This window comes from Podarcis vaucheri, assembly GCF_965113315.1.
Source record: "Podarcis vaucheri genome assembly, chromosome: 1".
Taxonomy (NCBI): domain Eukaryota; kingdom Metazoa; phylum Chordata; class Lepidosauria; order Squamata; family Lacertidae; genus Podarcis; species Podarcis vaucheri.
This window is the reverse complement of record NC_138759.1, coordinates 43,654,114-43,676,802: the sequence shown is the minus strand read 5'-3', so window position 1 is coordinate 43,676,802 and position 22,689 is coordinate 43,654,114. Positions and strand designations below refer to the sequence as shown.

Here is a 22,689-nt window from a genome sequence, read left to right as displayed (position 1 = left end):
GGTTCTCAATGGGATCATCGGGCGGAGCTTTGATTACCAAGGGCTCCCCCCAAACGAAACTCTGCATTGCACACAATCTCCCCCTTTTTTTCCAATGTTGCTTTTATTAACCCTGATTACTATGAGGCAATGGAGCCCCAGGCGATGACAACGAAAAGACACCAGAGCCAAGAAATGTACCTCTTTAGGCTGCTTGTGGGGCTTTTTTTTGGGGGGGGGAGTGTTTGTTTTTTGAAGTTAGACATAGGAAGAAGAAAAAACGTCCAGGGCGTATGCATGTGTATGGCTGTGCGTGAGAGATGGAGAAGCTGGGTAGTATTTGCTCTGCGGCCAGCACTGTTTAAATCGCTCTCTATATTTAGCCTCTGAGTCATCACAACTGCTGACAAGAGGCTGAATTAGCTGAGACTTTGGTGCTGCACCTGACTGCTGGCCTTTGTGTGTCTCCAACAGAGAAGGAGTGTAGCTCTGTCTCAAGATTTTCTGAGTCGCTTCCTCCGGCAGATCTGAAAGTTCCACTTCTACCTCCAGTTCTGTGTAGTGTAAACAAAGGGCACTCCCTCTTCCTCATTCTCCTTGGGGCATCAGCTAAAAGATGGCTTAAGTGAAAGGATCCTTGTCCATTCTTAGGAGAAGAAGGATTTTGTGTGTGTGTGTGTTGCAAAATAAAGCCGTGTGCTAATAATAATAATAATAACAACAATAATAATAATAATAAATTTTATTATTTATACCCCGCCCATCTGGCTGGGCCTCCCCAGCCACTCTGGGCGGCTTCCAAGAAATATTAAAATACTGTAATATATCAAACATTAAAAGCTTCCCTAAACAGGGCTGCCTTCAGATGTCTTCTAAAAGTCTGGTAGTTGTTGTTCTCTTTGACATCTGGTGGGAGGGCGCCACTACCGATAATTTTTCTGGCAACCTGCTTCCATTGACTTGCTTATACTAAATTTTAAGAGCAAGTTAGGAATCGATTCTCGGAACTGGATTGTTGCAGGAAGCATCACTGCAAGTTAGTAGAACTGAAGGAAGTTTGCACTCCTAGGACTATCTGGTCTCCAACCAGGGCCCTTGCTGCCTTCAGATAGCTACTTTGGCAAACTGCCATTTTTCACTCTTTATGCAGCAGTAAGGTAAAGGTAAAGGGACCCCTGACCATTAGGTCCAGTCGCAGACAACTCTGGGTTGCGACGCTCATCTCATTTTACTGGCCAAGGGAGCTGGCGTACAGCTTCCGGGTCATGTGGCCAGCATGACTAAGCTACTTCTGGCGAACCAGAGCAGCGCACAGAAACGCCATTTACCTTCCCGCCAGAGCGGTACCTATTTATCTACTTGCACTTTGATGTGCTTTCGAACTGCTAGGTTGGCAGGAGCTGGGACTGAGCAACGGGAGCTCACCCCGCCATGGGGATTCAAACCGCCGACCTTCCGATTGGCAAGCCCTAGGCTCTGTGGTTTAGACCACAGCACCACCTGTGTCCCTTTATGCAGCAGTAAAGGTAAAGGGACCCTTGACCGTTAGGTCCAGTTGCAGACAACTCTGGGGTTGCAGTGCTCATCTCACGTTACTGGCTGAGGGAGCCAGCGTACAGCTTCCTGGTTATGTGGCCAGCATGACTAAGCCGCTTCTGGCGAACCAGAGCAGCACACGGAAACGCCATAGTAGTAGTTGACCAGTATTAGCTGCAGTGAATATGTGTAAAGAGGACATCCCCAAATGCTTTGGAAAGGTACATAGCAAGGAAGTGCAGGTGCTTCTTCCTGGTGTGAGCATTCTGAATGCACATTTATCCTTCATACTTGGCCTTCATCACTGAGACAGATTGTTCATGCCTGTACAGTAGTGGAGTATAAAGTGTGGATCTTCTTTTAGTGAAGACATTGGAACTACCAAGGGCCAGCATCTGACATCCATTCTAGAAGGACAGATGAGGGAGAGGATGAGCTGAAGAAGGAAAGAACTTTTTTTTAAGGCAGTTGGAAAATGAATTGTAGTCTGGAGCATGTATCCTATGACCATACATGCACAGGACCATACTTGTGCAATTGTGCTGTAGGTTGAGAGGAGAGATGGCTTGAGGAAGGCAGAGGAAGTTGCCAGAGGATGTTGAGCTGCACTTTAATTCCCTCCTAGAATATGTTTCAGTTGGGCAAACTCTGTGCCAATCCTGCTGTTGATTCTTAATGCGTAGGATCAATGGGGAAGCCATCTGGTGGCCTATACACATAAAAATTCACAACCATTTTCTTAAAGCTTTTTGCTTTGTCATCTGAAAGCATACCTTGGGCCAATGAAATGAAGCCACATTTCCCTCTTTTTTTGCTCTGATTGCTTTTTTATTTTATTTTTTAGGATAGGCGTGAGTATACTTGCCTTTATGTCATTTAATATTAAGGCTGTGTTTTAATTGTTATAACTGGCCCTGGGACCTTCAGGTGAAGGGCAGGCAATAAATTGTTACAACAACAGTTTGTGATGCTTGTATGCTTGTATTGCTTGACTTGGAACCCTTTTTTCAAAACCCTTGCACAGAGTCTCGGGGATTGCCAATTCCAAAACCAACAGAGTTGAGAGCCTGTGTTGGGTATAGAGCACCCACCCTTCCTTTTTGTTGCATACAGAGCAAGAAACTAAACAAACCATCCGAGTTAAGCAAGACAAGAAGGGCCACGTCTTGTGGGCCTGGGAAAATGGTGGCCTGCGGTTATCTTCTCTGGCTTGGAAGTCTACTGGCTCTTGCTACCACTTCCTGCAGCCTCAGTCCTGAAAGACAGAGATGGAAGAGAATGGTTATTTTTAATTGTAAGCATACTGAGGAATAGTCCACTTATACAATCTTACAGCAAATAGATTGGGTCACACATCAGAGGTGGATTTAGGGGAGCACGACCAGTTCGGTCCTCGGGAGGAGGAGGGCTGCAGCTATGATGTAGAATGAAAGGCAAGAGGTGGGGATGCCAAATTTTGGCATTGGACAGGGTGCCTCTGACATTTGAGAGGTCTGCCACTGCACACACACACACACACTGACTGCAAAATCCTTGGGCAGTGTCTTTCCCCGTACAGACTCTGTGTTGGCCCTTCTTATTGCTTATGTGGCCAGGACATAACTTTTACCCCTCCCCCTGCTTACCAAGTCACTTTTTTCTGAAATATACTGTACTGTTCTGAAATGCTCAGTGGTGTCCTTCTTAAAATAGTTAGGTGGTTTTTTTGTTTCAAGTCTAATGGGAAGACTATTGTGTGTTTGATGCATTTCCACACACACCCTTTTCATAAGCTTGCATTTTATGTGACAGGCGCATGGTACCTGAAGGATCTCTCTCATCTTCCCTTCTGAGTTTGGGTTGAAAATTAAATATTGGAGAACCATTAGCACAGCTGGACAGTTTTCTTCCTAGTTCACTACCTTCTTTTTGATAGTAAGAAGAGAGGTGTCTACGCTTGTGCTTGTTGTTCTGTGACTATTTCTGCTTCCCCTCACTCTGCCCACTGCCCGCCAACTTCCTTCTCCAACATGTTCCTGACCTCTGTTGCCTTGGGGAACTTGAGTGATTTCCTTGTTTTACCTAATGTGTAATCTGTCCTGTGGCAGCACAGTTTGCCTCCAGGCCCCTGGCAGGCAAAACAACTTTTCAAGTGACTCAGCTTCTGGCTTCTGTGCGCTGCATACTTTGTTTTGCATATCATACTTATTGGTTTGTGTTTTGGGTGTTGGAGTCCCCTTGATTTTCTGCTCCAGTCTTCAGAGTTCCATTTTATGTTGCTGGAATGGCAACTTCAGAGTTAATGCTGACTCCGTCTAGTCCGATAAAAGCTTGGCTGAAGGTTTGGAAGTGGCCACACCTTGGTCTTTTTTAAAGATTGGGCCAAAATGAAATTTTTTTTTTACATCCACGCCATTAATAAAAGTTTGCTCTCTTGTGTAAAGTGCTCAGCTGCTTGAAAAAATCTATTTCATTGCACCAGATGTCCCAATTAGCAACACTGTGATGGAAATAAGATCTCAGATATTTTGAAAAATTACTTGTAGATTACACTCTGTGAGTATTTCATCCAACATTATTCCTTTCTTCTGAATTCTTTCTCCTTATCCTCAAAACACACACTTGCACACCTGTAAATGTCTTAGGAAGTTTTTTGAATTCAACACTGGCTGGAATAACATATAATAGATTCCTTGGTATTTACAACAGCTGCTGGATTGACCGTATCCCACAAAGGAACATAATTTATATCATGCAGGACAAGGTAGAATGGCACTTTTTTGAGAGAGAGAGGTGGGGTGAGGTGTCTGCAGTGGTCATGGGAGAAGCTGGACCTGTGACACTTAAGCACTTTTAAATTCTGGAAGCAGGTTCTTTTTATTTTATGCATACAGTGGTGCCTCGCAAGACGAAATTAATTCGTTCTGCAAGTTTTTTCTTCTTGCGAGTTTTTCGTCTTGCGAAGCACGGTTTCCCATAGGAATGCATTGAAAATCAATCAATGCGTTCCTATGGAGACCGTCCGGGGACAGAGGGGAAGCGCCGCGCGCCTTCCCCTCTGTCCCCGGACCTGTTTAAAGCAAGGGGCGGCGGGGAGAAGATTGCTTCTCCCCGTTGCCTGCCCCGCAATCTCCAGGGACAGAGGGGAAGGCGCGCGCCTTCCCCTCTGTCCCCTCTTTTGAAGCAAGGGGCGGAGGGGAGAAGATCGCCGTTGCCAGCCCTGGAGATTGCGGGGCTGGCAACGGGGAGAAGCGATCTTCTCCCCGACGCCCCTTGCTTCAAAAGAGGTCCGGGGACAGCGGGGAAGACGCGCTGCGCTTCCCCGCTATCCCCGGAGCTTGCGGGGCAAGCTTCGTTTTGCGAAGCAAGCCCATAGGGAAATGCGTCTTGTGAAGCGGCTAAGAAAACAAAAAAACTCCTTCGTCTAGCGAGTTTTTCGTCTTCCGAGGCGTTCGTCTTGCGGGGTACCACTGTATTGTTCTATGCTGCCCATTTCCTCAGCAGTGAGAAGTTTCCGTAGGACAGGAGTGGGAACCTTCAGCCCCAGGGCCACATTTTCTGTGGGTAACCTTTGAGGGGCGCAATTTGGGAGCGGGGTGGGCAGGGGCAAAAGTGCACCAGACTCTTAGCTATATCAACAGAACACTGAGGTTTCTACAAATGCACCTCTCCATCTTGGCAAGCAACAGGCATGATCACAGTGCCAGGACACATTTTCACCAAGGAGGGCATGGAGCAAGGCTGGGGAGGGGTGTGGTCTGGGGAGAATCTTGAGGGCCAGGAAGAGAGGCATGGAGGGCCACATTGGGTCCCTGGGCCTCAGTTTCCCAGTGCTTTCTGTAACTGCAGCAATGCTCCCACAAGGAGAACATAAATGGAGAAACAAGCAGTATTGCACTCCTGTTGTGCATCCAATATACTACCTCACAGCTCATCCCCCGACAGAAGGATATCCTAGACCTCAAGGTGTTTCTTGCCTCCTTTTAAACTCTCTGCCTCTCCCCAGAACTGCTGTTCTGCACACATAATCCCACTCTTCTTAACTGGGTAAAAAGGTTGTCTCTTCCTGGGTCTTGCACAGCACGGGTCAGCCAGGTTTATCTTGCCTGGGCCAGATCGGTTCCACAGAGATCCCTCCGTGGGCCGGATTGCGCTTTCCTCCTCGATTTTTGGTGTCTGCTCGTGCGCAGATGCAATTTTCGGCACCACGAAAGCAAGTCCCCGTGCCGCATTGCGCCAGTTTAGTGCAGTGTGCGAGTGGGAGGCTGGGTTCAGGGGCAGCTCGTGGGCCTGTCAAACTATCTCTGTGGGCAGCTTCCATCCCATGGGCCTTAGGTTATGTATATATTCTCCAAAAAGGTAATTATTGGGAGTTCAGAGTTATATCCATCATTAGAGCAGCCCCGACTCCTGAATTTACCCAAGCAGTCAATTGGGGGAGTTGGTGATGTTGCAAGGGAACCAACTAGTATGTTTTCAGAACCCTTTCAATGTCACAGAAGATACTGGAGTGCTGCTCTCAGCCTGCACAGCTGAGATATGAGCTTTTTTGGTCATGTGGCACAGCTGCTTGGGCTTTCTTAATGTCTTGGGTCAACCCTGGTCAGCTTAAACCAGGCTTCCATTCTCTGCCGCTTTGGAAGGAAATAAAAGGCCATTGTTAACAAACGAGGCATTATGAATGAGAATAAGCAGACTTCATGCTGATAACTGAAGGGAACCAGAAAGAGAAACAGTCCTGGAGTTGCCAGGGGTCCTTTGTTTTAAGGGGGCTTCCCCTTTAATCTACATCACAGCCTTATGGGATATAAGGGAGGCAGCACACGTCATAAACGTGCAGCTGTGTAGAACAATGACAATGGCTTGAATCCAGAGTCGGTCTTCCACAAATGGAAGAGCTCCTTCCACCCTCAGAAGGAGGTACAATCCAGCAGTTGCCCCTGCTGTTTCCTGCACTGCTTCCCATTCTGTTCTGAATGGCCTTCTGACACTCCGGAGCAGATTTTGGGGGGCTGCAAAGGAAGGGGGAACTCCAATAAATCTCCTCCCCCTTCCTTCAGCAGCAGCATGCTGTGAGCACAACTCTACTCACTGGATCTCTCCATCCAACCCTGTGTCTGCACACGTCTCCGATTTTTGAAACTGGGATCTGGCATCCAATGGTGCCTAATTTACAAAGCCTGATTACGCCATTTGACAGGGGATGAGTGGCTGGGTGCTCTTGTCCAAAGCTAGCAGCATAAGGTTTCAGGTTCTCCCTCCCCACCACCACCCCAAACCAATTTTCTACATTTGCTGCTTGATAATGGGACCTGAAATAACCCCTAGGTTCCCCCCCCCCTGTTTTTGTTTTCAAGTGTGTTCTTGCTTAAGGTTTAATTGGCTCCAGTCAGTAGGAAAGGGCTCCAAGACTGATTATTTATGGCTTACTGTCAAAAGGAGCTATAAAAAGGGGCAGTATTATCTTGGAGATGCTGGGAAGCAAAGCATGGGGGGCTGGGGAGAGAGCGCGCATAGGAGTGTGTTTTCTTGTACTGGATAAAATCAGTTTTGCTGTCTCAGCAGTGTGGTTTAAATTGAAGATTAACCCTTTGACCTTCACGGTGTCAAATCACTTACAGATGGATCACCAGCTACACTTCTCCCTCTCTCCCTACCCTCTTTCCCCCCTTCTCTTTCTCCTATGTTTTGGGGGTGGGGAGGGGGGCACCCTCCTTTAAAAAAAAAAAAGGAGGGGAAAGAAGTTGTTTGTTCTTGCAGCTGGGGCTTTGAGTGGCTCAGAAGCCAATCTGATTAAAAACAGCACTTGGCTAAACTCTGCAGAATCCTGCAGAAAGGAGGAGAAGAAGAAAAAACCTTAATCCTTTTGTGCACAATACATAAAGGGTCTGCTCTTTTCTTTTTTACAATGTTGGAGCTACAGTGATTCCTGGAGGATCTACACCTCTCTCTCTCTCTCTCTCTCTCTCTCTCTCTCTTTCTCTTTCTCTTTTTCTCTCTTTCTTCTTCTCCCTCTTTCACATTTTGGGCCTGCCCTTGAAAGCATAACTGGAGTTTTCACTGGAAACTTGGGCGGCGAGTTTAATATGAGTAATCGTTGTTTAGACCCTTTCCCCTTTTTACAGCACCAGCAGAACCGAAACCAGGTCTGGTGGCAGATCCTCCTTTTCCTCCATAACGTGGCGTTGAACATGGAGGCCAACAGACACCACGCGGGTCGGAGGTGAGAGCTACCCTGCTTCTTCTGGGTCCCATCCAGTCTTCTGGGAGCACTGAACAAATCCAGGGCAGTCATGTGTATGCCACTAGACAGTTGTGAGGCTCCTGTGAAACTGAGGACACTTGTACAAAGGACTTGCTTTCTCTCTCCGCGGCTTCCTGCCCTCTGAGGTGGGAAGCTTTGGTCCAACACTGTTGAAGAACAATCCTCCAATCAAATGTGTGTGGCTTTCACTCAAGAAGCAAGGAAGGGGCTGGTATAGGAAAGCTTTGGTTTTAGCCAGTGATGGGCGCATGCAGCATTTTGCAACATTGCTTGCCGGTTAGAATTTAGGGACGATGAGTCACAACGAATTGGGGTATTTTACAAATGAGGCACACTTGTTTCGGGAAACCGTTTTTTTTTTTTAAAAAAAATATGTTCAGGAATAACTATGAAATGGCATATGTGTACAGCTGTGGGGAATATTGAATCCTTACATTTTAATGCTGGAATACACTGGTTTAAAAAAAGGAGCAAAGCTTGACTGGAAATATACCTTCTCTGGAATTCACGAAGCCATCAAGCTGGGTCCCCCTCCCCTCTTTTATTTTGGGGGGGAAATCGAAAAATAAGCAACACCTTCCCATTTAAAGTACTAACTGCACTACTTTGAGAACACAAAAGTGTATTGTGTTTAACCCAGCAGATAAAATTGTGCTGTATCGTATATTTATGAAAATTTTAAGCATCATTGCCTTAATCTTATTCAAATATATCCAGTGTTAGAGGTGGAGCTGCAAGCTACTGCCTCTAAGATACCTATCTTTATTTTTGTGAGTTGGGAAAAATAGGAGTAAAAATGATGGGAGAAGTTCGCCGTCACAGTCTTCCAGTCGTTCCATCAGCACAAGCAATTTCAGCTTGCCCCATGGAATGATATTCCTTCTCGTCGCTGCGCAAACTGTTCTGGAGTTCTCCTGGCATCCCCCCCTCCAGAGCCAGTTTGAGAGGGTCCTGGGGGTGCAGTGGGATTTCCCCCTCCCTCCACTAGCTCCCACTAGCTCACCTACTTAGTCAAATCCTACCCATTTTAACAAATATATTATTGATGGACTACAGAAACCAGAAACATCACAGTGAACTTGGGGTGGGGGATATTACCAGGACTTAGATAGAGAGACCTTGATACACAGATATGAAACTAGTTTGGTACTCCAGGGCAAGTTTGGGACTTGTGACATTTTCAATCTTATGCAAGTAAAAAGTCAGAGGGTCTCCTTTCCAAAAAAAAAACCAACCACCTTTCCACAATACTGCAGAAACAACATATCAGATATTTGGCAGAACTCCTGCACCAAATCGCCGAAGATGTTCTGCATTCTGCAACATTTAGAGGTCTCTTTGCTAACATCTAAGAGTGTTCCTCATTTGGTGATCCAGCCCAGATTAATAGCAATTATATCCTTGCTAACTCTACTTCTAATATATCAGATCTAAGAAAATAAAAACTGAATTAATTGACTGTGTCAGTATGATTTTTAAAGGCTGCTTTTAAAAGCAGATCACTTGTTGTGAAAGAAAATTTATTTCACAAGGGTTTTTGATTCGCTGTCATCCCAAATTTCTAATTTTTCAACTTTTCCTTTGGGGGAGAAAGCAGGGCATGGGAAGAGACAGTTTCCTATCCCCCCCCCCCTCTCTTGCAGGCCTTAATTCTACTTCACATTCCCCTCTGCCTTTGCTGCCTCATGCTCTCGTGAAGCTGACCTTGCAACATTTGCACGAATCAGTGCAACTATTTCTTGTTAGATTATTTCTCAACGTTTTCCAGGATGACGTGGTAGTTTACTGCTCAAAGGACTGTTTTCAGCCTGTTGGAAAGTGGTCTCCCTGGACCCGTTCCAGACCCTGGAGAGTCTCTAATAGTTCATCACGATGTGAAAATGGATCATTTAGGAGGTGTGGTTGTGACGATGAGACTTTGTTGGCAGACTCCTTTGGGAGGTCAAGTTTGGGCTTTCGGCCATATAAATATATGCATACTCAGGGAGTTATGCTTCTCAGAGTAACTCCCGGGCAAAATCAGTTGCTGAATGAGATTGCGCAACCTATAATGGCCTATGGAGTTAGTGATGGTGTCGCTGGATTATATCTTCTTTTTTAAGGACTCGTCTAGTTTCATTTTTGGCAACCCCTTTCACAGCTTTTCCTGATCAATAAAACTAATTCCTTTCCCATGTGTTACAGAGCTAATGCCTAAAGTCCATTTGATATATCCCCATTTGCCAGCAGTATTGGAGGTTGCCATGAGTGAATATTGGCTAACAAAAAATAAATGTCATGAGAGCTCTTATTGGCTTTGAATCTGAATAATACACAGTATTTGAGCAATATGGAACAACGGATTATGTAGAACAAAGGATGGGCGTCTTTAGTTAATATTGATATAGAATTATTATCGTTGAGTAATAAATAATATTTGATTGCATCCAACAAATTGTCCTGATAGCGCGAGGGCTTCCACTTGCTCAACAGCTCCTCTTCTCCTCATGCTCTCTCCCCCAAATTTGTTCTGGGGTTCCTCTAACTACCTGGAGCGCCCAACTATAGGAGGTGGAGAGGGGCAGGAACTCCTATTCAAAGGATGACTTCATTGGATAGAACCCTTCATGTGTTAATTACTATTATTATTGTCAGTGTTGGCTGTTGGTTAACACTGAACAATTATAATAATCAATACATACATATTAAAAAGTGTGACCGAAAAACAAGGTCTGCAGCTTGGGCTGCTTTGTAGGATGAAAACAGACAGGGGCTCCATCCTATCTTGAATATATAAGGACGCAAACGTCATTCCTGAGCGACGATCTGGGGAGCCTACAAGGAATTTCAGCTTCTCATTTCCTGGAGAACAGTAAAAGCTGCTACTTAAGAGATGGTAATAGAAAATGAGGAGTTCCACATTTGCTGCCTCCACTGTCCTTAGGCTCTTTTAAAATATTAAACTCAACTGCACAGGCTAGAAAGACTTGGCTTGTTATGGGTATTCCCTGAGTTCTGCAGCTCCATCATGTTTCGTTTGTATACTTTAGCTGGTCTGTTTTTTCTGGTCTCTGTTTCTGGATAGTGTACATATTTTAACCGCCTTGTGATGCTGTATTAACATTTTGTTATTGTGACATGCTGGGGTTGCCCTCTCCAGGAGTCAGCTGTCTTCTCTAAGTGTCTAGAAGTGTAATCTTTGGGAGGAGTGAGTGCTCAAGTGTGTAAATGTATAGCCATTCATTGCTCACACTGCCCCTGCATTTGTACAGCACTGGAGAAGGATTTTCCCAGTGGTCTTCAGTGCAAAGAGTACTATTGCTATCTGTGAAATGCAGGAGGGCATACGTTTGTACTCTGTTGTGCATTTGAGGACCCCTCTGTTTTCTCTCAAGTCAATATTTCAGGCTGTAAGGCTGCATTTCCAGCCTCCATTGCCCTGGGCTGGGAGGAAGAGGCAGACTGGGCATGTGGCCTCCACTTGCAGAGTGTTGCCAGCATCGCTCTCTAGTACAGGGCTTCTCTTCTGCAGGTGATATGCCTGCTGGTGGCAGCCCCCAGGAAACCCCCAGGAGAGGGAACAGGGCTAAGATGGCCTAGGATCCACTGGTTCCCAAGCCAGCCCTGCCCCACTGCCATAACATGTGACAGAACAGAACTGGTGCAGTTGTTTGCGATGAATGTGGTGATAGCACTGGGGTGTTAGACATTATAGTTAGACATTTGCGAATGTCAGAGTTTGGGAGGGGTAGCTATCACCATTGGACTGTTTGGAAGATAGTGAAATTTGTACCTTTTAAAGTATCTTTATGCATGTTTCCATAAAGCCATTGATTTATTTCATACATGTGCCCACTTTTTCAAGCACAAGTTTTAAGGTGAATTATTATTACTATTTTAAGTTGCATTCTGCACACCCTTCATCAGCATATTTGTCCTTGACTAAAAGTGCTTCCAGGCAGGGGTTTATTGTGGATTTGGTACTGTCACTCATCCAACTTTGTAGGCAGCATCCACACAATGTCATTGGCAACGAAACACCAGCTCATATTCCCTCACTGCCCCCTGCCCCCAGCTGCCAAAATATAATCCGGATTTACCCTTTGGGGGGGGGGGCAAATCCAGTAAGGAGAAAGAACCCTATTGTTGACTACCCATTTGTGGTATCTCCAGGGCCTACTTGCAAATTAAGTCCCCATCTGGAAGCATCCTCAGAAAAGAGGATTTAAATAATAATAATTCTAGGCATCTTTTCCTTTTCTATCTCTTTCTCATTTTCTGTTCTTTCTTTGTCAGTCCTTTTTAAACTTTCCTTGGATGTTTTAAAGCCAGTAATAGTGCTTTTGCTGCAGTTCTTGGAAACTGAGACAGAAATCATAACAAACTGCACTGCCTAAGGTAGTTTCCAGCTGCCAAGAATTAGGGCAAGGTGGGGAGAGAGGAGGGGAAATGGTCTTCAGATAAAAAGAGCAGCCCTTGGGAAGACCGGCTTTTCACAAAGTGCTGATGGTCTCGGTGCTAGAGGTGCTCTGCTGCACAACTTCTGTGGCTACAGATGCACCGCTACCGTTTTTATGTCGGTTTCTGAGGTTTCTCTGTGTTCCATGGCCTTTTAATTTTTCCCATTGTACCAGGCCTGCCTGTCTTCCCCTGCCAACCTAAGCAGCCTGTTGGCAGCAAGTTCTTGTCTGTGTTCCTGAAGGATGGAACTCTCTCGTTTTGCATGCTGGCCCTGAAGCAAGGCTTTCCTGCTCTTCCAGCCTCTGCCGCTCGCGAGCTTTGTCCATATCAGCTGCTAGAATAAGGGAGCAGGAAGGGTAATCCAGTGCCTGCATAGGAGGCCATGCCTGTAGCTTTGCTTTTTCCTCAGATTGGCTACTGGTCTTGTTTTGCTCCATGTGGAGTATGAATAAGGGCTGTTTTGGCATGGCGATAAAGCCTGAGTTAGATAAAGCACCAAGATGCTGTTCAAAAGGAACTGCGAGCCGGTATTGATTCACATTAATAAGTACTTTGCACAAATAAGCACATACATAGCCCCCGATTCACAGTAATAGCTGGCTCCAAGCCCACTTGGACAATGCTGCCCTGTGGAAGTGGGCCGGGGATAGCATTAATCGCACATTCTGAACCTGGCAAACAGGTCGAATGTGCTTCATGGAATTTGGCATGCACAATGGTTGGGAGAACCTTGAGCATAAAGTTGGAAGTATCAATGCCACTGAACAAAGACTTATGGCGGGGCTTAATAAAAATTGCCCGCTAGCCATAAGCAGAGTAAGTGTATACTCAATGGAGAAAATGCTATAAGCACCACAAATGAAACCAGTATATATATTTGCTACTCCACATTGTAGTCACAGATTGCCAAATTGCATTCTGGAACATGGGAAAGTGACTTCTGCTGACACAGCCCATTGGCCCTTTCAGCTTAGCTTTGTCTACACTGATTGGTTCTCTGAGGTTTCCCAGCCCTACCTGGAAATACGAGGGATTGTTCCTGTGACCACGTGCCTCCCTAGGCCCCTTTTTAAAAAATCCAAATGCATCTGTAGAGACTTTGCCCACCTGAACGTGCCTGTGTGTGCTGCCAGCTACTCTTCCACCACGCACCTGTATCGCACACCCAACGTCCAGGGAGCAGGGATTGGGGTGGAAGGAAGAAATCACTGCAGGGCCAGCCCATTTGGGGAAATGGGGCAGCCAGCTTGACCAGCAAGTGCTGGTGAGCAAGGAACAGCTGTGCAGGCCTGGAGTTAAAAAATGCCTTGGGATTGGGCTGCTGCCTTATCACCGGGTGCATCAGGTGATTTAAAGGTATTGGGTACCGTAGGTTTCTGGGTGGTAACCTGGCGATCCAAACACACCGCTTTTTCTGGCATGGATTTTAATACCCTTTGCAGAGCAAGCATGTTAATGATGACATGTGGGGATAGCCATCCTGGGTGTTGTTTTATTATCTCCTAACCCGCCCAGTTTTGTGTTCTGAAAGCAGGCATTCTTGCTCATTCTCCTATTACGTCATATTTTTAAATGATTTGAGTTCCGCATATTAGCAGTGGGCAGAGTTTACCTGACCTCCCGTTAAGAATGTCGCTGCAGTTTACCAGAACGGAACAGGGGGCAATATGCAGCAACAAGGTCAGCACTGTGCAAACGCCAATCCGACACTCACGCCAGTGCACTGGCAATGTGCCCACTGCACCACTGGGAATGGGAGGTCAGCTCCGTGCCTCCACCCTGCTGACAGTGGCTGCTTCCACTGTGGGTGATAAACTCAGTAGTGGAGCTAGAAATACGAAAAGCAGGGCTGAGGATCATTCTGGTGGAAGATACCAATTGCTGGCAGATTCCGCCAGCAATTTATTCGAATGGGATGGAGGGTTTTCCTTTATTGGCAAGCTTGTTGCATCTGAATTGCTTTGTATTAGTTGCAGATGAAAGTGTGTTCTCAAAGTAGCTGCTAAAATCCGAAGTGAGCTGAAGGCGCGGTCCCGTTGCACACCTGACTGAGTAAATCCTACTGAGCTTTCTAGGACTTACTTAGTAAGTCGGTAGGGGATTGTGCCCCATGTCACGTCAGTATCTCTACGGCTCCTTAAGAGCACTTCAGCAAATCCTCAGAAATTTACCTTTGAAAACCTAGATATGTTCTCAAATGTCTCATGCGACGTTTGCGAGCCGCTCTCCTTTTGAGACATCCTTCGCAGTTGAGGGCTCACGTGCCTTAGCTACAGCTCATCTATTTCATAGCTTGGGCAGGGGGGGAGGTTGATAGGGATGCCAGCTTCTCAGCTTGTTGGTGTGCAACTAAAAGCTGCTTGATTTGCAGGATTTAGCTGCCGACAGCCCATGTCATAAAAAGGTATATTTGCTGGTTTCTGCACATCTAGCTGCTCTGAAATGTTAAAGTATGAATGCTCCCCACCCCATCAGTTGGCAATCCTGGTTGTCATTCCAGTGATTATAATCCAAAACTGCTTAATACGGCCATTAAAAATAATAAAAGATTGCTTCTGATTCTTTAGCTAGCAGGGGGGAAATGCATCAAAAAGAATTTCTTAGTGAGCTGTCCAAGAACTCTTTCAGCATATAAAGCACAGACTGGGAACCTGTGGCCCTCTGGATATTGCTAGACTGCAGTGTCCATCAGACAGCATGTGCAGTGGGCAGGGATTGTGGGAGTTGTAATCCTGCAACATCTAGTAGGTCACAGTTTCCCCACCTCTGACGGAAAGAGTGCTTGGGATCATCCAGTTTCATTTGTACATGGGCTCAGAACTGGTACAAAGTTCTAGTTCTTAGCTGTAAGTATCGGGAGAAAACAGGCCAAGGGTGTCTCCAGATGAGTGTTTATTGTGGATTTGGTGCTCCTCATGCATGCAAGTTTTATGCAGCAGCCACACTATGTTGTCAGCATGTAAATGCCAGCCTGTCTCCCCTGCCCTCTCTCTGGAGAAAAATCCAATAAATGAAAACAAAACCTCGTTGCCAACAAGCCACTTGAAATATCTCAACAACCCATTTGCAAATTAAGCCCCTTTTGGGAAATATCCCAAACACGAAATGTTCTGGAATATAATTGTTTATGTGTATAAATAAAATGTAGTCTCTTCTATCCCTCTGCTTGAGATACGGTTGCTCCTGTTTCAAGTGCCTTGCTGCCCTGGACCTCTTATCAGCAGCTTGACTTGCTGGGCTTAGAAGGGGGGGTTGATGTTCATTTCCATGTTGTAAAAAGCTGTACCCAGTTATTTCATTCCAACCAAGCCGCTGTTGAAAGGCGCAGCTACAGAGACCAGTTCAAATATTGGCAACCCTCCCCTCTGCCTGCACAGACACAAACACACACTTGTATAAGAAACACTTTCCCTTTGAAATTAATTTTGGAACTTGGCATCTTCCAAATTAAAATCTGAGTGAAGGTTGGTTGTGCTTAAATGAAGCTCTGCTGAAAGCAAGTGAACATCAGTAACTCAGGCCTAACTTTTCCCATTGATTTTGATGGGTCTCAAGTGCAACTAACTATCTCTGGGTGGGGCCTGTGTCTCAGGAGGGGGCACTGGAGATTATGGAAGCCATTTCCTGTGTTTATGAGAAGGGCTTTTGTCTATTTGAAGCCTTTGAGTAAAGCGGGGTATGGGATGGGGGAGGCAACTTAAGGGTGCTAAGGGGATTGAATTGTTTAGACGATTTAAAATGGTGTTATGAAAATTATTGCGTGTACAATGCTTTTTCTATAAAAAACCCTAATGATTTCTTCTGTATGGTTTTTTCTTCTGAAGAGCTTCAAGGAGTCAGATATAGGCATACACAACCCGGAAGGCAACTGTTACATAACATCCTTTAGATCACTTTTCAAAGTGCAAGGTGCTTTTTATTCTTACTCTTACGATCTTGTTCACCTTCACAAGAGCCACTTAAAGCCAAGCTGTCCAGAACTTCTTGGCCAAAGAAAAAATAGGCAGGTCTAGTTTGTCATACAGGGATGAAGAACAAATAAAGAATGAAGGACTGTCCCTTGTAAAGAAGGCTACATGGCCACTGTGCCTCCCCTTTCCAACTCCTTGACACCATATTCATCACATTGATGTAATATCAATTAAAGAAGGCTATACTATTTCTCTACCCTCTTCAGACAGATAGTCTGGTCAAGCGATGTGAAGAAGACCAAATATAAGTCAAATGTTTTGAAAAGTTGGGTTCCTAACTGAAGCATCAGCCTTCTTTCGGGGTTTTAGAAAATCCTGTTACTATAATGGTTTAACCTCCAGGTGAAGTTTAAATTTGGTCATTGTGCCTTTTTCTTTTTTCTTTTGCAATCCTCTCCCTTCCCAATTGCAGATTTTTTTAAAAAAGGGATTTAGATATGCGCCACGATTCTTTCAGGAGTGGTATAGAAAGAGAAGTGTGTGTTGCTCCCGCACTGGACTCTTGTACCTTTTATAGAAAGAAGTTAACTTGACAATAGCCAATTGCACTGGGAAAGCAGGTAACCTTTCTAAAATTAAAATTAGTTTTAGCATATAATTCACTCATGCTGTCTCCCCTCCGATCCTCCCAGCTTGCAAGATGGCTCTCCAGCCAGATCCTTGGCAAACCTGGTCCTGAAGCGCACAAACCTCCTTTTCCATAGTCAGAGACCCAGCGAGAATGTAGCATTTTGTCTATCCTGGTTGTGTGCCTTCAGGACTCTTCTGCCTTGACCTGTGGCAACTTTAGAGGAGATCCTCCCCACCCCCCTTTTTAGTTTTTGGTACCTTTGCAATATATTTAGCTCTGGCTTTTCTCTGTTTTGGTGCTTTTAAATATATTCGTCTTGGATTTTTTCCCCCATAACTGGTACAATTTTTAATAAAATGCTTAAATCAAATCCTCTCGTTCTGTGTGTTAATAATAGCTGCTCTTGAGTTCTTCTAGTTTTCACCTCGGTAAAAGATGGGAGATGCAAGCAGCACCTTTCCTATGGATTGGAGGGGACGTGGAGGGCTGCATATGGGAGGAAGTGCCCCTTAGGTTACATAGTTCCGCCTGCAAGTCTTTGAAGGGCGTTGAAGGTCATTACAGGCACTTTCAATTGGGCATTCAGCACTACAGGCTTCTGAATGTTTTGGAAATGCAGCTCAATAGAGAGCGTCCCGCAGTAATCAACTTGAGAGATTAGCCAAAATGAACTCTGAGGTCAAATATTTGTGTTAAGACATGGGTGGGGCACCTTTTTCGGCTCCATGGACCAGATCCTTATCTGTATTAGCCTCACGGACCAAATCTGTGACAGGTGGATAGCCTGTCAATCATATGAGATCATTATGCCGGTCAAAATCCCTTGCATGGGGTTCCCAAGTACCTGACATCCAGCTCAAGCCCCTTGCCCAGGAAAGGGAATGTTAGTGACTGGCCTACAGTTGTTTACATCTTCTAAGTCCAGTTTAGGTTACCACCAGGACCAAGAAGATGCCAGTGTGTTTGACGTGCAGAATCAAAGAAGCTCTTAGAGGTAAGTCTTGTCCAAATGAGGAGGGAGTAAAAGGAATGTGAACTCTGGTCAAAATAAATAAATAAATACGCAAGCTGACAATAAGGGATGCTAAAAGAGAATTTGAGGAGCACATTGTTAAAAACATAAAGACCACCATCAACAAAATATTTTAAATACATTAGTAGCAGGAGACCATTTTGGGAGGCTTTGGACCCTTGGATAACAAGGGAGTGAAAGGTGTGCTGAAGGAGGACAAGGAGAAGAGAAGCTGACTGAATTCTTTGTATCTCTCTTTATAATAATAGTAATAATTAATAAATAGGGTGGGTCCTTGTTCCTGAACATTTGCAAGAAGTTCAAGGCCTAATAGACGAAATAAATGTGAACAAATTGTTGGGACTAGATGGCATCCACTCAAGAATTGTCAAGGAACTCAAATGCGAAATTGTTAATATGCTAACAAAAATAGGTAACTTGGCTATCTTTTCCAGATCTTAGGGACAACGTAACACCAATTAAGTGATCTGGGTTGGTTGGTTGGTGGTCTGGAAATTACAAGCCGGTTAGTGTAAAGTCTGTTTGGGAAGGTTGGTGGATAGTATTGTTAAACCAAATAACCAAGCCTATAGAAGAACAAGGCTTGCTGAAGCAACAGTAGCAGCAGCATGGCTTCTGCAAAGGTAAGTTCTATCTCCCTAACTTACTAGAAGTAACACACATATACAGTAAAGTAGAGGCGATCCAGTTGACATAGTGTTCTTGGACTTTTAAAACGTTTTTAACAAGGTATGCCTCCAAAGATTCCTGAGCAAGCTTACAGTCAAGGAGTAAGAGGAGAGGTCCTTTTGTGGATTAGGAACTGGTTAAGTGGCAGGAAGCAGAGAGAAGGAATGAATGGACAGGTCTCCCAATGGAAGAGTTTAGAAGGTGGAGTCCTCCCTCCCAAGGACTGCTTTCGGGGACCTGTGCTTTTTAACTTGGTCATAGACTTATCTAGAGTTAGTGAGATGGCCACGTTTATTTCACATATATTTTCCATGGGGTCCAAACTGCCAGGGAGTGACCAGATCAGGACAGTAGCAACTGTGGAAAAGACAAATTTCATGCTAGGGATAATTAGGAAAGAAATTGAAAATAAAACTGCAGGTATCATAATGCCATTATATAAATCTATGGTGTGACCGCATTTGGAATACACCGAATAGTTCTGGTGACCTCAACTCAGAAAAGGTATTGTAAAGCTGGTGAAGTTTCAGAAAAGGGCAACCAAAATGATCAAGGGAATGCAGAATATCCCCATGAGGTAAAGTTATAGCATCTTGGGGGAGAGGTTTACTTTAGTGAAAAGGTGAGTGAGAGGCAGCATGATGCAAGTGTGTAAAATTATGCATATGGCATGGAGAAAGAGGACAGAGAAGAGTCTTATCCTCTCCTGCACTAGAACTTGTGGACTTCCAATGAAGCTGAATGTTGGAAGATTCGGGAGAGAGAACACTGTGCATAAACTTTGGAGTTTGCTCCCACAAGAGGCTATGATGCCTTCAAAAGAGGACTGGACAAATTCATGGAGGACAAGACAATCAGAAGCCAGTTTGCGGGCTTCTCATGGACCACTGGTTGGCCACTGTGAGAACAGGATGTGGACCAAATGGACCTGATCAAGCAGGGCTGTTCTTATGTTAGGTTTCTTCAGGAGCAGTCTAATCACTGTCCCTGTTAAAGAGGCTAGGACTACTCCCTCACAGAAGTGACTACTACTTCCTGGACCCAACCAGCCCATAACTGTATCCAGTTATTTGTTCAACAACAGAAGTACTGCTTCTGGCTCTGATGGAAATTGCAAATACAAGTAGGTTTCAGCAGCATCCCATACTTCAAATACACGAACAATCTCTCCTGGTTCAACTATACAACTAGAATAGATAAAAGTGTCATTACTTTTAAAGGAGTTGATAGGCTATTTCATTTGGCCTTTCAGAAACTACAGTGGTACCTCGGAGGTCAAACGGAATCCGTTCCAGAAGTACGTTCGACTTCCAAAACGTTCAGGAACCAAGGTGAGGCTTCCAATTGGCTGCAGGAAGTTCCTGCAGCCAATTGGAAGCCGTGTTGGATGTTCACGTTCCAAAGAATGTTCACAAACGGGAACACTCACTTCCAGGTTTGTGGTGTTTGGGAGCCAAAACGTTTGACTCGCCAGGTGTTCAGGATCCAAGCCACAACTGTACTGCAGTCCTGATGCTGGAAGGAAGCGCATGATCCACTCATCTCATGTGACTTTTGTAACTGTCGTTATCAGTTCACCAGGGACAAATCCACATGAAATCCGGATCCCGTGCCACAATGGCAACATGAACCGACCCCATAACAGCTTGATTTCTTACGCACAAATTGCAGCCAACACTCTAAAAGAGAGCAGGGCACAATCCAGGTAAACGGAAGCACCATTTGAAGTGCCATCTGTTTCCATGAGAGGGTTAGGCATGTGCTTAAATTTCTCACATTCAAATCAGTGTGATTGAATGGGGCTTAATTTTAGCTGGCTTCTGACTCATTAAAAAATAAATAAATTATGGAAGGAGGGGAAATCTCTCACTGAATTTTCTGAGAGGGGTTGCTTCAGCTCAGAACCCCCTTCCTTGTCCCAGCTCTTAATGAAAGCTCTGACTGTAATCCTGCTTGCAGGAGGAGAAAGAGGTGGAATTGATTCAGACAGCAAGAAATTCAATCTGAATTGTTTTCAAACTCTCCTGTAAATTTTTTTTTAAAAAATCTTAGCATGGGTTGTAGTTGATGAAGCGTTTTTTTGTTTTTAAAGAGCTGAGTGTGCAGGTGTTGGTATAGAAAAATACAATGAAAATTGATGACAAGTCCTTCCCCTGGAGACAGAACAGGACTCTGGCACATTGAGCAAGCATTGTAATAATAAACAATTCTGCCATGAAAGGGCCAAGCCCATCTTTACTCAATTGTAAGAATAAAGATGCTATCGCAGGTTGTGCTCGTATGAATACTGAAAAGTGGTTTGAAAAGAGAAGTATGACTCCGTAGAACCTGAGATGATCAGATAAGCAAAACCTGGACTCTCCTAATGCTCTCCAATGCTATCGCTGGGCAAAATGTCAATGATGCAGTCTTTTATTTTGAAAGGCTCTCTTTAAATCAACAGAGGATAAATTCAAGCAGAGGTTGCTCCAGTCCCCCTCTCCACATACTAACGAAATATAAACCTGAACGCATGTCAAAATTCAGTGCAGTCAAACTGCCGGTTGGTGTTCTCCCTTCTGCTATAATTTAGGTTAGAAAAACGGCCACTTGCCTCCTGTGGTGGCAGAACTGTTGCTGCTTTATAGGGCTGCTTCAATCTTGTGCTTTTATTTTATCTAGGACATGAAGCTAGTAGGACTTTGTGTTATGTAAAAATAGTACTCACCACCCTGTGTAAAATAAAAATAAAAAATGTTTACCCTAAGTTTTAGTAACACAGTGGTATCTTGGTTCTCGAACAGCTTACGTAGTTGTCAAACAAATCAGCTCCTGGACGCCACAAACCCAGAATTAAGTGTTCCAGTTTGCGAATGTTTTTCGGAACCCGAACGTCTTACGTGGCTTCCACTTGAGTGCAGGAAACTCCTGCGGCCAATCAGAAGCCACACCTTGGTTTTTGAACGGTTTCAGGAGTTGAGCGGACTCCTGGAACGGATTAAGTTCACGAAGCAAGGTACCACTGTATATGTGATGCACACCAGTTTCCAGAGCAGACTGTATCTGACATAAATTCAAACCACACTAAGAACCCACTAGATGCCTAGGGAGGAAAGCCACAACATGCTTTTCCAGCACGTGTGACACAACTGTCGCCTCTCTCCTCCCCCCATGCACTCTGCTGGGGATTCCCTGCCCCCCTGAGCTGAGCGGTGGGCCCGTAGGAAGTCCCATTGCTCCTGCTAGTGCACCTACTTACTTGAATCCATCTGTTGGTGTTTGTTACAAAAGAGTACGGTAACCTGATGCAGTTCAATGCATGTATAGGAAAGGTGGGGAAACTGTGGTCCTTCAAATGCTGTTGGACTCCCAACTCCCATCATCCCTGACCACTGGCTATGCTGGCTGGGATGGGTGAGCATTGGGAGCCCATCATAGGATTGTTCTTGAAGTACCAAATGATGGAGGGAATGAATCACACTGGAGGCAATCCTACTGTTACTGTTTGGGCACCCACAAGGCTCAAATGATTTGCAGGTGGTTGATGTAGCCATGGCTATTCAGAAACCAATATGTCCTTTGAAAGCTGCCAGGCATTCTTCCCTGAATTTTTTATCCACTTGGAATGAAAGCAGCGAGGGAAACATGCAACATGATTTTTCAGCTTTCCCTCCAGTGACCTCTCTCCTTGACAAATTATTGCCTACAAAATGGGCGGGAGAATGGGCCTTCTGTGTTTTAATTTAAATATCTTCTTCATTAAAATATAGCCAAGGCTAATGTAGGTTTCCCTTGTGAAGGGACTGTAAAATTCTGATTTTATCTTCAATTTTTCAATCTTATCGCCCCCTTGTCTACCAACAGAGATCTGTCTGTATTTTCTGCCTCGCCCAATTTTGCCTCGGGATTCTTGAGGTATACAAAAGCTTCTGTGTCTGCTGCCCCTCGCTGTCACATGCTTTCACTCTAACCTTAGGAGAATCCAAAAGAATCCCATCCTTCTGTTGCTGGAGAGACCTCATTTGCAGCTGACACTCAAACCCTGTGTGTGTGTGAGAGAGAGAGAGAGAGAGAGAGAGAAAGAGAGAGAGAGAGAGAGAGAGAGAGAGAACACAACAAACCCACATTGAGCAGATATAATTGGCTTTCAGTAAATAGGTCAAGTAGAAACTGAAGACCGCACCCACCAAGAAACACAAAAAAGAGGGGGGTTTCCTTTCCTCTCTTTTCTTGAGTGTTTCAGTACAGAGGCAACCAATTTTATTTC

General features: G+C 44.9%; 1 protein-coding gene across 5 annotated transcripts in view; it reads left to right on the top strand.

Annotated features, from left to right (window-relative positions):
- The window catches only part of BMF (Bcl2 modifying factor), a 66,698-nt gene that overhangs the window by 34,332 nt on the left and 9,677 nt on the right, over positions 1-22,689 (top strand). Inside the window, exon 4 of one of the 5 annotated variants that reach the window (XM_082241049.1) lies at positions 7,620-17,111. The exons of 3 other annotated variants lie outside the window; for them this stretch is intronic. In XM_082241049.1, coding sequence (XP_082097175.1) covers positions 7,620-7,721 — 102 coding nt within the window. In that variant the 3' untranslated portion in view covers positions 7,722-17,111. Of the gene's footprint in view, positions 1-7,599; positions 17,112-22,689 lie in introns of those variants that run through there. One more of the 5 variants, XM_082241050.1, reaches the window with a different exon arrangement.